The sequence below is a fragment of the Aythya ferina genome, assembly GCF_964211825.1.
Source record: "Aythya ferina genome assembly, chromosome: 1".
NCBI classification, from domain to species: domain Eukaryota; kingdom Metazoa; phylum Chordata; class Aves; order Anseriformes; family Anatidae; genus Aythya; species Aythya ferina.
The window spans coordinates 988,326-1,003,411 of record NC_140296.1 but is presented as its reverse complement, the minus strand read 5'-3'; the positions used below and the strand labels follow the sequence as shown (position 1 = coordinate 1,003,411).

At 54.6% G+C, this 15,086-nt stretch overlaps 1 protein-coding gene and 1 long non-coding RNA gene across 5 annotated transcripts in view; both read left to right on the top strand.

The window, feature by feature from the left end:
• The window catches only part of CLPB (ClpB family mitochondrial disaggregase), a 65,177-nt gene that overhangs the window by 3,459 nt on the left and 46,632 nt on the right, over positions 1 to 15,086 (top strand). For 2 of the 4 annotated variants that reach the window (XM_084494151.1, XM_084494152.1), the window contains exon 3: positions 7,518 to 7,604. The exons of 1 other annotated variant lie outside the window; for it this stretch is intronic. In XM_084494151.1, coding sequence (XP_084350277.1) covers positions 7,518 to 7,604 — 87 coding nt within the window. Of the gene's footprint in view, positions 1 to 4,810; positions 4,961 to 7,517; positions 7,605 to 15,086 lie in introns of those variants that run through there. One more of the 4 variants, XM_084494154.1, reaches the window with a different exon arrangement.
• On the top strand, positions 7,611 to 10,549 carry LOC311421815. The gene is made up of 2 exons (XR_014685070.1): positions 7,611 to 8,655; positions 9,759 to 10,549. It is a non-coding gene; the product is annotated as an uncharacterized lncRNA (long non-coding RNA).

The window sequence follows — 15,086 nt, the reverse complement described above, 5'->3', positions numbered from 1 at the left end:
CTAACGCAGCATGAGGCTCATTTAAACCCAAACCTCTCCCGGGGTGGTGGTGTGGCAGGGCTGAGGGGCTCGTGGCCTTGCTCGGGTGCTTCAGGACGTGTGTCCTGTGTCCCCAGCAGAGCCCTGCTGCTGCCTGCACTGGGGAGCAGTTGCTGCTGCTGTTCAGCTCTCCATCCTCTCAGCTCAAAGATGATGAGGAGAGGCAGGCCAGCTGCTGGTAATTCTCCAGGCCGTGTTCTCTGGTACGTGCTCTCCTCCTCTGCCACGAGGGGCTTGGCTTTGCTGGCTGCCTCGTTGGGGTTTTTGTGAGCGCCTCGCCCAGCTGGCTGCTCGGAGCTGGCCCCTTGGAGCAAAGGCTGTGCTGTGCAGCAGGGACCTGCAGAGCTTTTAGGATAACTCTGTTCCTTATCCCCAAAATGTTCTGATTTCTGTTGAAAGGAAGTGGCTCTTCATTGCCCTAACCCAGAGGATGACCCGAATGATAACCAGGGAGTTTGGGGACCACCACGGGGGATCTGATGGCAGCAAGGATAGCCAGGAGATGTTCCTAAACCAAACAGCAAAGCGTGGGCGGTGTGGGGTTCAAGGCACACGTGGCTGTGTCCTGAGGCTGTGTGCCTGGCAGGCGTGGTGCTGACACGATGCAATGAAGGGTGAAACAGGTTTTAGTGTGGGAATTAAATTATTGGGGAGTGGAGAGGTGATACACGGGGAGTTTAGGAATGCACACGGTCCAAGTGCACAGATGCAGGGTTTGTGGTGTGGAAGGTGCAGGGGCCAGGAACAGCAGCACTACCAGCGACTGGAGGAGATGCTGGCTCCCCAGGGCAGGTCACCTCTCCAGAAGATCTCCCCCTCTGCGTTTTGGAGCGGAAATCTTCTCGCCGAAGAGAAGCAGCAGACCTGCCAGCAGCGAGCAGACCCCCTGCTTCCAGGGGCTTTCCCTGCTCCTGTCTTGCTGCTGGGCACAGAGAGGCGGTGAGGTGGGTGTGATGAGTCCAGCTGGAAGTCTCTCAGCCAGGCGTGGAAGGATGAAAGTTGGGGACAGCAGCAGTGAACGGGAGGCTGATGTTGAAGGGAATTCCTCCTCATTCCAAGCAGCTTTTTCCTCGCTGGAGGATGAACGTGCCCTTCAGACAGAGCTTGTGCTGATGTCGGTGTTGCTGTGGGAAGGATCCCATGGCCCAAGGCTGGATGCAGCTCGAGATCCAGGCGCTCTGTTTCCCTCTGCTCTCAGCTTCCAGCAGGTTTTCTCCTCTTTGCCCTCTCTAAATGGGAGAAAACACTCTGATTCTTGCATCGAGGTCAAGGAACACGTTAACTTTTGCCACCATTCCCTTTGGAGTGTGTGGCCAGCTCTTCCCTTCAACCCCTTGTGCTGTTAGGCAGTGCAGAAGATAACCCCTAATTAACGGGGGTGGTTTAATTTGCCCCAACCTCAGTTGTTCCGTGCGTTTGGAGGGAAAGCAAGAAGCAAAGCCATACAGAACTGCTGCCTCGATGCCCCTCGTGCTTTTGTTCGGGGGTAATACTGATCCCAGGCTCCAGCTTTGTTTCCTCATCAGCCACCCCATCTCTCTTTATTACTGAGAAAAGATGAAATCTGAGCTTGTGGTCGGCTGCAGGAGACCAGGCTGAAGGTGCTGCAGGTTGCTGCACTCCCTGAATGGGGCGGCCGTGGCGGTGACCTGCTCCTTAATCCTTTCTGTAGCTGGTGTGGAGGGCGAGGCTGCTCTTCTGGAAGGCTGCTCGCCTTTTTTCACGGGCACACGTGATGGAAGGAGCCGTGCAGTGCTGCAGCCAGCCCAGCCCAGTCCCCTGCCTTGTCCTTTATACCTCTTGCACCTTTTTGTAGCCAGGCTGCGAGGAGGAGCTGAGATAAGCTGGCAGGACCACGGTGGGTCCGTGGAGATGAGCCTGGTTGGAGGTAAAATGGGTTCTGCCCACGAACACTGTGCTCATCTTTCAGCTCCCTCCAGTGCAGGGGCCGGGCTGGGAGTTCAGCTTCTTGTTCCCCATCTGTGTTTGGGCACATTGAAGGCATTTAGAAACTGCTTGTGAAATCCCCAACTGGGCTGTGGTGTTCCCATTGCTTACCCTCACCGGGCCTGTTGTTGTTAGAATATATCCGAGTTAACGGGCATGTGAGTTTTTAGGGTAAACAGCCTTTTTTTTTTCCCTTTAAAAGTTCCCTTTAATCTCCCAACGCGTGCACCAGGTTGTGCAGCGCTTTGTTTCGGTGGAAGCTTTTGCCTGGTTATGAAGTTGGATTTGGCCTCGGGGGCTCGGAGCAGATAGGGCAGCTCGGATTTCTCCACGTTGGCCATGAGATATCGTGGCAGGCTCGTGTGTGCTTCGCCCTGGGAGGCTGGGAGGCCGAAATGTTGGAAGAGAGGAGAAGGAGGAAGAGGAGGAGGGCAGCAGGGGTTAAGGAGGAAAGCCGGGCAACGAGCTGGTGCTGCTGCTCAGCCTCTCGGGGTTTGCAGGGCGTTTTGCCTTTACATTTCCTGTGCAGCACTATTTTCTCCTGCTTTTTGTAGCGTTCTGAGCGTAAAATCTCCCCGGACCTGTGTTTGTGTGCTGAGTCATAAGAGCAGGCTTTGCAGCCAGCAGCCGGCCGCAGGAGCCAGCAGCTCTCCTGCCTGTCTCCAAAACTGCTTCAAACCCAGCGTGCCCAGACCCTGGCTGGAGGCAGGCGCTGCTTCAGCCGGCACAGCCGCAGGGACAGAGCCAGGGAGCACCCAGGGGTGTGCGGGCTGCAAGCTTCAAACTGCAGGACAGAAATGAGCTTGTGCTGTGGCTCTGTTTTCTTCTGCTTTCCCCATCACGTGCGTTCTGCAGCGCTCTCACCCACCCTTCGAGACCTTGGGCAGCCCCGCTCTCCTCCGAGGGTTCGTTTTCCCTTCAGAAATCCAGATGTGTAAGAGCTTCCCTCTAATTTTTGGCATTTTTTCATAATGTTTCCTGAGTTCACGTGTCTGCAAAACGCTGCAGCCTGTTACCAGCCCCGAGCTGCTTGTTCAGGGCTTGGGAAGCAGCCACGACCCATCTCAAGGAGGAACAGCAGCAAGATCAAAGGCTGTTGAGCGGCCTGCCTGGTGCTCCTCAACGGGCAGCTCCTTCCTCCAGCCCTAGCAGGGGGATTTTGCTTTCACGCTGGGAATGCTGCTGGTTTGGGATGGTTTTTTTTCCCCGTGCAAAGCCGAGGGCAGGTCCCAGGAGGGCGAGCGCTTCGTAGGGTGTCAGCCACCCCTGCGGTTAAACGCTGACATATTGGGGACGGGCTGGGGGAAAAACGGAGCGGCCGAGGGCAACAGAAGCTTTTGTTGTGGAAAAGTTCAAGTTTCCAGCTTCCTCTTCCTCCACCTGTCGGGAGGGCGAGCTGGGCCCGCTCCCGGCGCTGAGCACAAACTCAAACATGCCCTCTGGGCTCGGCTGGGAGCGCGGTGTCAGCGAGTTAGTCACCCAGAACCCCGGCAGCGGGGTGAATAGGAGGCACATCTGTCTGGGGGCAGCGGGGGGAGAGGGCACGGCGCCGCGCGGCGGCCGGCTCGGGCTTGGGCTCGGGCTCTTTCTGTGCCGGGCGGAGGGATCAAAGTGCTGGAGCTTTGCGAGCTGCTGTCTCGAGGCAAAATAGCCCGGGCGCACAAAGCAGCGCGGGGCGCTCTCTCCCGAGGCTCCTCCGGCAAATTCCAGAGCACCTGGTGATGTTCTGCTGCCTCCTCTGCTCCCTCCTCTTATTTTCAGGGAAATCTTACAGCCTGCACGTCGCCCCTTGGAGCTGTGGGGCTCCACGGGCAGAGGAGATGCTGCCAGACTCCAACCTGGATCTCCAAGTGTTAGAAACCCATCAGGAAAATCTGCTTGTGCAGAACAGTGGAGAAGCAGCCAAGCTTTCTGCCCTAAAATCGTGAGGTTTTTCTCTAATCGTTAAAATTCACACACTCCAACAAACAACGAACACAAAAAGCCCCGTGCCCTGCACCAGAGCCCTGTTTTCATCCCACCCGTGTGGCTCGGGGTCTGTGGGGTACCTGCTGCTTGTAGGAACACCACAAACGGTGCTAACAGGGTCACGCACGCACGGGAAACTGCTTAGTAGGTAAGAGTGAGTGTCCTGGATCTTATTTGGTTAAAATGTGGATAAACATCCTAAACATTGATCGGAGGAGTTTATTTAATTAAAAAAAATACTCCTGCTGGTAAATACATTTGGCTGTCTAGGAGCTGAGCAGTGGTCGTCGCTTTATCGATTGTCATATCATTAAATCAGGCGGGGAAAAAATTAATGATAGGCTCGAAGACCCTGAACATAAAGTTCAGTTGTCTAGAAAATCTGTTAAGTTGCTGAGCATCTTGCAGTGACTTAAAAAAAAAAAAACACAAAACAAAACAAAAATGGGGCTCCTAAATGAAATGTCAATGCGTGTTCTGCCAGATGAGCCGATGCTGGTGATGCTCTGCGCTCGGCTGGGTCGTGTGGCGTTCCAGATGCTGGCGATTATCTGGATTCCTGAATGGAAAACTACCTGCTTCACCCTCACGTCTGAGCTCCCAGCCCCTGATCAAATCCTGCAGCAGAGCCCCCAGCGTCCTTCCTGGTGGGTGCACCGTTTTGTAACAGCTTCGGCTGCTGCACCAAGAGCTGATTTAATGCTTTTGTCATCTGGGAGTGCAGATAATTCATCGTTCAGGACGCAATTCCAGAGAACCTGCAGAGAAAGGAAGCCTCCCAGGGAGCTAACAAGTTGTTTTTAGCGTCTCCAGAGCACTTTGAGGTTGCTGTCCTGCCCTCTGTCCCCTCAGAGACACACAGTGACCTGTTCAGCTGCAGTTCACCATCAGGAGGGAACAACCATCAACTCTGTTTTGGGGGTAAAACCAAGCTTTTGCAGTAACAACCCAGCAGGTGAGGGACGTTCTGCTTGGGGCTCTGTTCCTCCATCATGCCAACACCACGGTGAGCGTAAGGAGCACCGTCAGGCTGTGCACTGATATTTGCAGCCCCAAAGACACCCAGAGGTGGCTGCGAGGTGGCTGCTGGGCTGTACCTGCCGTGCCTCTGGGGCTTTCCTGCCTGCCTTCCTCCTCTCCTGGCCTCCCGCCAGGTTCTCTCCGTGGCATTAATATTTTACTTCCTTTTGGTTGCTGGGTTTTACCTGGAGGACTTCGTACCGCTCAGGGAACAGCGCCAGGGGGTGGGCAGCACGATGGCAAGAGGAGAAATTCTCAAATTGCTGGGAGCTGTGGTGGCTGCGGGTCCGCGTCCACCTCGTTTATCCAACCCCGTGGGTGCGTGGCTGCACCAGGAGCTGATCTCTGCAGCCAGAAAGCTGCTCACGAGGGTTTGTCTGAAGCTGCCTGGGGCTGGGGACGTGCACGCGTGCGCAGCGTGGATCCCGTGAGGGCTCTGGGTGAGACCTGCTGCCTTTGCTGCCGCAGGGTATCGGGTGTCAACCTGTGCAGAACAAGGGGCTGTTGTTTACCTGGCACGCAGCTCTTTGTCCTTACGCTGTAACCCTGGCGAAGGGAGTGTAAGCCTTCTGTTGGTGCTGTGGATCATTTACAGGGATCGTGGCCTTCGGAGCTGGTTCGTTTTTTGAGCTGTTGCAGTGCTAACCCTGCAGGTTTCCCCGGAGACACCTCTCCTCCCTGGGCTCAGGGCCTCTCACAGGCTCCAGACTTGTGGGATCCCTGTGGGATCTCGGTTCTGGAACCTGATGAGCAGCTCAGAGCGCTTGGTAGCTCTCCTGGCAAAAAAGGGCTGCTGCAAATCACCCCCTGGTACTACCCGCTGGTGTGCACAGCCTCCTGACATCCTCTGCCTGTTGCCTCCCGTGCTCTCGTGCTCCCAGTCTCATTCTGACAGGGTACAAAGGTGCAGCTGGAGGGGAGCAAAGAGGACCTCATTTTAGGAATCTGATTTGGGTAAGAGTTCTCTGGTGCCTCACACCAGCAGGGAGCCCAGCATTCAGCTGTGCTCACCACGAGGCAAAGCTTAGGCACTGGTCCTGCTGCCTGGGGTAGCTGTAGGGTTGGGGAGTGGGTTTATTCCTGGGATAAGTTTTAATGAAACCACTGGGAGGGATTTTGAGCAGGAGGAAGGCTCGCACAGCCCCCGTGTCCAGGCTGGTGTTTGTGCTTTCCTTTATGGTCATTCCAGTTGTAGGAAGATGATTTTTAAATTTTTTTTTTTAGGAAAGAGGGGGAGCTTTTCACTCCTTTTCTCTAATTCTACCCCAGCAGTCTTTATCAGCCATCTGACGTGGTCAGTCAGCCACCTCAGCAGGCTGAGGGCAGTTAATTTGCAGAGGGTAGCCAGATTCAGGCACGTACCCTGTGTGAGCCCTCCAAGAAGTGATCTGACGGTCAGTGCATGCGAGCAGCCATGGGTGCAGTTGTGCAGTTGTGTTATCTGCGGCTCTGGAGGCAGTGTAAGTATTTAGCACCAGTCTGGTGCTTGCACGGCTGCAGCTTGGCTTGTTTTCACTTCTCACAACCCCTGGGTTTGGTGGTTGCTCGTCCCTGCTGTCCGAGGGATGTGCTGTGCAGTGACACACACCAGGACGATGGCACAGCCTCCGTTTGGGGAAGGGATGAGCCAAGAGGGGGACAGCTGCTGATGGCTGCGTAGCCCTCCCAGCTTTCTGAACCCCCCCTGGATGTTAATTCCTGCAGCACGCCGTCCTGTGGGGCGGGAATGGGATTGTGGTGCTGCACCCAAAGGTGTAGGGTTCGGATCTTGTCTCACCTCGTTTAACTCGGGCACTCCACAAGTTGTGCCTGAGGTCTGAATTTCCCTCCTGCCTTGTGGCAGCAGAGCTTTCAGACGCTCCTTTCGTGCCACCTGGGCTTTGCACTTGTAGGATGAGCTGCGTTAGCCTCTGCAGGGCTCTGTCCCTTGCCTTTAGCTGCGGGGGCTAAGAATGATGGATTGCAGGGTCAGAAGATGGAGAAAGGGCAGCGAGGCCGGAGAGCCTGGAGCTGGGCTCTGCTCAGGGGTGCCCAGGGCCAGGAGCAGAGGCCCCGGGCCCAGCCTGGAGCCCGGGAGGTGCCCTCTGGGCCCCAGGCAGCACTGCTGTGCCGGGCGGGTGCCCAGAGAGGGGCTGGGGGCTCCTCCGCAGGGGCTCCAGCAGCCGCCGGGACCTGGGGCTGGGCGAGTGGCTCCACGGGGCCCTGCTGGGGCAGGGGGTGAGCAGCAGCACCCAGGGGTGCCCCCAGCATCAGCCAGGCTTGTGGGGCTGTGATTTGATCTCTTAATTTTTGAGTTTGTTCCGTTTGTTCTCTTGTTGTGCGTGAGAAGTGCAAATTATCCCCTGCTGGCACGTGTTCTGGAGATCTCCTGAGCTGCTTCTGAAATCCTCGTGGCTGCAAGGCTGGCTGAGGGTTCAGACCTGCCATCAGGTTGTAGGTTAAGCAGCTTGGCTTAAGATACCCCGTGCCTTGAGCCTGAGACACTCGGTGTTGTGCTGTCTCTGCACCTCCTCCCTGACCCCGTCTCTCTCTCTCCTGCCCAGGTTGTTGCTGGAAGGCACGGACGTCAACGCCAGGCACCGGCTGGGCTGGACTGCTCTGATGGTGGCAGCTATCAACAGAAATTCCAGGTGCGTTTGTCCCAGCGCTCTCCATCACCCAGGGGTGAGCTGCTGAGCTCAATAAGCTGCCTCCCTGCTTGATAAAGCCACAGAGCTCCGCAGGGGTTCTGTAAATTTGGGGCGTTTTGGGGCATGTTGAGCAGCAGGACCCGAGGGAGCTTTTCGCTCCTCATCGCCCCGTGCGTGGCGTGGCAGGTGGAGCTCTGCAGCCTGAGAGGTGCTGAGCTGCCGGTGCCATTCCACGGCAGCAGGCTGATTTTGGCACCTGAGGAGGCTCGGGGTGTTATCAGCAGGTCCTTTAACACCAGGGGCTCAAACAGCTCCCGTCAGAGCAGCCGCGTCCCTCCTGGCTTGCGGGGCCTTTCCCGGGTCTTTCATGCTAGGCCTTTATGAAGCAAAAAGGCCCAACGCCGTGCCCTCCCTCCTGAGTTCCCATGATGATCGCTGTGGCTTCTTGTAACCTTTTAAAGGCACTCCTAAATATATTCAGTCTACAACTAAATTCAATTAGTTTTGTTTTTTTTTTTTTTATTTAAAGAAAAAAAAAAGAGAAAGAGAAATCCAATTTTCGAAAACGTGGGACAGACGGGAGAATGAGCTTTGATGTTACAACCTCTCGGGGACGCTTTACTTAGTCACAAGTTCATAAGCAAAAAAGCCTAATGACTTGGGAAAACACAGGATTAAAGCGGGGCACAAAGGCCGAATATCCGCTCTCGGGCGACGCGATTCGGATCCGTGTGCCGAGTTCGTGTGTGGTGCAAACTTTGATGTGTGCCATGACAAGCTGGAAGTCGTGACCTCCTCGGGGAGCTCCTTAAGACGGGCACAGAGGCGGGGGACGGGGACTGTTTGTTTAACTTTGATGTCCGAGCAGCAACGGGCCCCGTTGTTTGCCCGGCCGCGGAGGGCCGGGCTTCGGAGCCTCCCACCTCTGCCGCAGGACAATGGGCAGCAATGGAGTGTGACGGCTGTTGACCATTCCAAGTGACCGGTGGACCAGAACAGGGCTTCCCGAGTTGCAAAGGCTCAGAGGAGACGGGGAGAAAGGCCGTTCACGGTACAGTAATTGCCTAAAATCAGGTAGAAATGCTCATGGAAACGTCGAGGCAGGGCCGGGCGCGCGGCACCCAGGCGGGTCCCTCGCTGCAGGCACAGCACCAGCAGGGCGTCGTGCTGGGGACCTGGCAGGAAGGCAGCGCTGGCCGTGGTGCATGAATTCTGTTTATTTTCCCCACGTTTTGGACAAACATTGACTTGAATTGAAAATTAGGAGTCCTGGAGTATCTGAAGCCTGGTAGGACGCGTCTCTGACAATATACCAGAAGAGTAATTAGGCACTTCACGGAGGCAAACATTGGTGCCAGCCCGCCAAGCTTCCTCCTGGTGTAACAGCTCTGTTGCTACCACTGGGGTGATGCCAGACGTATTTTTGGGAGCGGGGAGAGCCGGGCGTGGGGAGCTGCTGGCTTTGACTCAACGGTGTAGGTTTGCCCGCAGAATTGTACACACTTGGCTCTTCCCTTCCAAACGCAGCGCCTGCTGCTGCTCGGGATCTCTCGCAGTCCTTTTATACACTCTGGGGACTGGGCTGAATGCGGCTCGCTGCACTCTGCAGGACGATGCAGGATTTTTGGCTCTGCCCAGCCACAGCAGCTGTAGTACAAGTGGTGAGGATTTAGGTTCTCAGCTCCTCAGTCAGAAAACCTCTGGGGGGTGAGCAGGGTCTGTGGCTCTCACGTCAGAGGAAAGGTCAGCGGTGGCTCGGAGGTGGCCCAGATGCAGCCGCTGAGCCAGGGTCTGCACCTTTAGCTTGGGAGAAGCACAAGGTCATTCAATTTTGCTTAAATGTGCTCTGCCAGCACTTAGTTTTTAATGTTTTCGCTACCTGAGCGAGTTACCCAGCGTGGCTTCAGGGGGCCGTGGCGCTGGGAGCTGAAATGAGTGTTTTCGTGTTAGAACCACTAAGAGAAAGGAAGCCTTCAGCCCCAAATTGCTGTCTCTCCCAAGTCGTTTTTCAAAGTGGAACTATGGCTTGGAGTCTCTGCTGTGCTGCTGGAGATTTCCGTGACCTGTCCTTTAGCTTTGTAATGTTTCCCAATTTTCGCAGCCCTCACTCTTCCAATTAGACAGCTCCAGTCCATATGTTTAATCTAATTTCAGAGGCGCTGCATTGATGATTCCTGTCAGCTGCCCTCAGCTACAAGATGAAATCCCAGGTGCCAGCAGGGATCTTTGGGGTCTGTCTTCTCTTTTTTTTTCAACGAAACACTGATCGTTCTCCTCCTCTTGAAAATTTCCTGTGTCCAAAACATCCCGAGGCACTGAGCAGCGATCCTGGTGTGTTCCCACTTGAGGTTTGTGTTTCTACTGATTGTTTTCAAGGGTGTGTAGCTGGGAAGGAGCAGAGTGCTGGCTCCTAGCCCCAGCACCAGGCACTTTGCTCTGCTGCCTGGGGCAGGGCAGGGGCTGTGCGTGCTGCAGGGCGTGCTCTCAGCACTTCAAGGCCTCAGCAGTGCCTCACCAGAGTGTGGCTCATCGTGCTTGGACTTGGGTCAGCCTCAGCAGCACTTTTTATAGAAAACATGGACATTTCTTCGAGAAGAACCGGTTGTGTGATCTGCAGGAGAGCTACCACGACGTCTGGGATCCACTCGGTCTCTGCTGGGTGGCTGGGGGGAGTTATTTCTCTTCTCCTGGCCTTTAAATGCTGTGCGTGTCTTTGTGTGCCACTGGGGCTCTCTCTTGCACTGCAGATTCCCAGGGCCACAGCGCACGGTGCCAGTCAGAGTTCAAGCCCCCAGCCGTCGCTGAGATGCCAATTACAGAAATGAAGGGAGGCTGCTAATTGCTGCAGCGTGGCGCCTGAGTTTGCTGTTGGGTGATGTAAATTTAGCTGAGATAATCTAGATGATGTAAAACGATGTAGATGATATAAAAGCATTGTAGAATGAGTTCTGTTCCTTTTTTGTTCTCCTAATAAGCACGTTTCCTTCTTCCAGACCTTTCCTGAGGCAGGGATAGATCGACTTTGTGGTTGCTTTTTATAAGTGAGCGGGGGTCCCGCTCCAAACCCCTCGGCTCTGTGGTGAGACAGCTTGTAACCGGCTTGAGATAGAGACAGACCGGCTGTCAGCACGTTTACACAGGCAAAGGAGGGTTTCTGCTTGAATTCCTGTTGCTGGGGGAGCTTTAGCACAGCTAAGGACGCGCTGATGCTGGTTTTAGTCCAAACATGAGGACGGGTAAGTGTCACCTCACGCATTCTGCGGGGTCTGACAGCCCTGAGTCCCTGCTAGGGCCTGAGGAGTAACCCAGGTGGGTGGCTGTGCACACACACACACACACACCCCTTACTTTTCGTGTACATTTTCCTTTTGGAGTGGCTCCTGCCCTGTTTCCTCTTCAGTATCTGTGCGAGCCCGTTCTTCCGAACCTCAAGTCCTGTTTTAAAATGGTTTCTTAATTCTCCTGGAAAGACGTCCGTGTTAAAAGGGAGGATTTATGGTCGATGTGAAAAACGCTGCTAGGGGCCTTCTTCCCTTGGCCGTACCTGCTAGCTTTGTACATCTACCATATTTATAGTAATTAAGCTTTAATTAAACGCTTGCTGCGAGCTTTGTGGGTTTTGTGCCTTCGTTAAAATCAGCTCTCATGAATAAAACCAAACGAAGCAGCGAGCACCTCAGCAGGCCAGTGGCCCAGGCCCTGCACGGCGAGGTGACGGGTTTCTCTGAGCAGTGCCCACGTTTTTACAGCATGGAGAGAGAACAGAAAACGACTTTTGCTGCAGCTGGCTCTGTCCCAGCAAGGTCTCTGCCCCAGGGGGTGTTTTTTGGGACCAGCTGCAGCTCTGGGTGGGAGTGAGGCAGAGCTGCCTGCTTTGGGGGAGGCTGGGTGTGTTTCCTCAGGGTAAGCACACAAGTCCTCATCTTTCCAGCTTCCCCTTTTCCTCTTTGCTAATATCACTGCAGGGCTTCTGTCCATCTTCCTGCGCCCTTTCTCACATCCCCGTCTTGTTTTACACTGAAAGGAGCCCTTCAGCCTTGCACTAAGTGCCTCCAGCAGCTGTGCAGAGATCTTATCAAGGTGCCCCCAGTGAGTGCAGGGAAAGCAGGAGGAGGGACAGGAACAGAGCCCAGCTCCACCTAAAGAGCGTTTCTTTAGTTAAACAGATGCTTTCTGTTGGAAGCTCATCCCCAGCTCCCTTTCCCATGGGTGTTGTTCAGTCCAGACCCCTTTGTGCTCTCTGAAAGCAGCAAGGGCCAGCCTCAGAGCTCTGTGCTGCTGAATCATTCCTTCCTCGTGCTTTGCAGTGCGTCTTGCTTCTTCATCCAGTTCAGTGTGAGCTCCTGCCTTCGCCTCCCAGCTGTACATCTTCCTGTTTCATCAGGGGCTTTACCCTCTGGTTCCTCCCTTAGCTGTTCCAACATCCTCTCCTTTTCTCCATTTCCCTTCTGCAGCTTTGGCTTCTTGCACACCCTGTTCTCCTTGTGCCTCCATCTGCAGCTCTGGATCTTTTTCCTTCTCAACACCTTCCTGCCAAAGACAAGTGACTCCTCTGGGCCTCAGCAATCCTTTTCCTTCCCCATTTTTCTCTGTAGACAACAGAGCTGTGGGGCAGAGGCTCTACAAGGAACCAGGACCAGCAGTGCCTGGCCCCTTCCCTCCTCCACCTCTCTGCACAGAGAGGAGCTGGGGAGAGGCTCCCCCTCTGCACTGCTGTGGCTGCTGAAGGCTGGGACGTGTGCCTCTTCCACACGTACCTGGGCTGCGTAGAAGGTGCTGTGCAGATGTTTTATTTTGGTAATAACAGCACGTCGTGCATGGCAATATTCTGGTGGGTGCGTTCCAAGGCTTGCAGCGAGGGCTGACCGATCGGAGCTGCTCCCTGTCTATAGGCACTGACGTGATGAAGTGCTGCAGCCTTGTCACCTATATTAGCTACATACATCTGTTCTCTGGGATTTTTTTCACTCCTTTCACTTCAGGCAACTGTTTCAGAGCCGTCTGCGGCAGAGCTGGCAAGATACCTGGATGCCTTCGGAAGCACACGTGGCCTTAGCGCTGGCTGTCAAGGAGCTGAGGAGTGACACGAGGTTTTCTGCTGAGGATGCTGCATTTTGGGGGCCTGCTCCTGTAAACCGAGGCATTGTGGTGGAGAGATGGGGTCTTCTTTGTGTCCGGGCAGGACCTGGGGCTCCCGCCAGAGCTCGGGGCAGCCGGATATCAAAACACATCAAGGTTTTTGCATTGTGCTGCTAACTCACGGTCATGGGGATCACCGGGCTTCGTGCTTCACCAACCCCAGCTGCCGGCGGCTTGGTCCGGGCGCTGCGCCTCTCCTGACGCAGCCCCAGCCACGTCCAGCCACCTCGTCATTGATTTCTCCCCCCCCCTCCCTGCATTGTATGGATGTATTTATTTATTTAACAATATGTTGGGCCGGCCATTAAAAGCAGAAAGCACTTTCTCCGATCGATCGAGCTGCCCGGCGAACTTCAGCTCAGCGCTGCCCTCTGAGTCATCAGCAGGGTCAGCGCGGATTTGTATTCACGCTGATGAATAGGCCCTGCCTCTAATCGAATCAAAACTTGATCAGCAAATTAAAACTCGGCTCATTGAGGCTGTTGAGCACAGGTGAGTTATGGAGGGGCCTCGGCCAGCTCCAGGCTGTGTCCCTCTCTGGGTATCCAGTGAGGAGAGTTTTCTGCCCCGATGCCTGTGCCAAGAGAAATGAAACGGGAGGAATATTGACCAGGGACTCCTCCGGTGAGCAGCCACCCCTTTATTAATACCCAGTAACAGCTACAGAGGAGAGAGCTGCCTTGATGCCTTCCATAACATTTTGACCAGAGCCTCACAGAGCTTCAGAGAGCTTCCATAATTAATCCCCGGAGCTGCCTTTTGACCTGGGAAGCAGCTACACCTCTTCCCCCTGGAAAACTGGGATTTTTTAACCAGATTTAACTGGGATTTTTAACCAGAGACTAGATTGCTGGACCGTGCTTTGTTAGTGCCGCCTGATTTCTGTAAGTCCTTTGCTTATTCCAATCCACACGCTTCGCGCCGATGAGTGCGGTCACTCTGCATTTTGATTCTGCTGTTACCTTTCCTAAAGGCTAATTTGCTTGAATGTCCCATTACCTGCAAATTGGATGGGTACGATCAATAGTTGTGATTCCAGGAACGGCTGGCTGCTGCAGAAGTGCCCGGAGGGGACGACACGTCCCAAAAGCAGGAGGTTAGATTGAAAGATGGTTGGACAGGGAGGCTGGACGTACAGCGCGGTGTTATCGGGCCAGCGAGTCCCTTTCCCTTCCTGTTTACAGGATCCCAGAGCCTGAAAAAAAAGAGCTGCCATCAGGGGCCGGGGTTTTGGAACACCAAATTTTGCCAGTAAGAGATCCTATCAGTGCTTATTAAACTCGAGCCTCCCAGCAGTCTTAAGAGCTAAGGAAATGTTCCTTATCTCCGCTTTATAGATGGGGGGGAAATGGTGAAAAGGGTCATTAACGGAGAGAGCCGGGCAGTGCAGACACCGTAACCTCCTGCCTGCACATTCAGGCTGCCTGGCAGCTGGCACACATCTAAACTTCTCCTGAAAGGTTGTTGTCCAGGGGGCAATGCTGAAGGTGTACGCTACGAATGGAGAGGAAAGGGCTTCCTGAGAGTCACCAGGAGCACATGGAGGTGATAGCTGATGAAGTGCTTGGGAAGAACATTCATCTCGAGGTAGGCACTAAGAACAGGACGGGAAGACAGATGAAGCTACCGAGGAAATTACAAGGCAGTGTGTGTTTTCCTGTGACTCATTTGGTACCCGTATCTCACCCCTGGGCTGCAGGGTTGTGGATTAAAGCCCTGCACTGGGACTTGGGATCGTTTCTCTTAAAATGAAGAAGAGGCAGCGACCTTAAAACACATCATAGCCTGTCAGCTAAAATGGCAGTGGAGGGATCTCTTTGGTGGTGACAGCCGTGAGGCCTGGGTCCGAGGAGGGAGGTGTGTCCGTATCAGAACCTGTGCTGTGAAGGACCTGAAGGATCAGAACGGCTCTGGCACACCAGCACGGTGTGTTGGGTGGAACCTGTGGTCCCGTTGCACCTAGGGCCACTCACTATTTAGTTGTCCATCCCTAGGTCCTCACCAAAGAAACCACGGGGGAACAGGGCAGTGCCTGCCCCACGGTTTTCTATCCTGTACCTCCTGCTTCCCACAGGGATTGCATCTTCAAGATCTCCGATGCGCTTCTCTCGCAGCACTTACTGGAGTTGCAGGATGTCTCCAGAGCAATCCAGCACTGGGTCTTCCAGCAGGACTGTGCAGAGATCAGTGAGCTCCTCCAGGTAGAAGCCCTGTCTGTGGCACCGTCATTTCTCCTGCTTTGGAGCTGTGGACAACTGGCACACCCTGTACCCAGCATCACCAGCCTGGCACCGAAAACAGGGTCAAGGATCTCTGAGGACCTACAGAGTGAGCAGGGGTGGA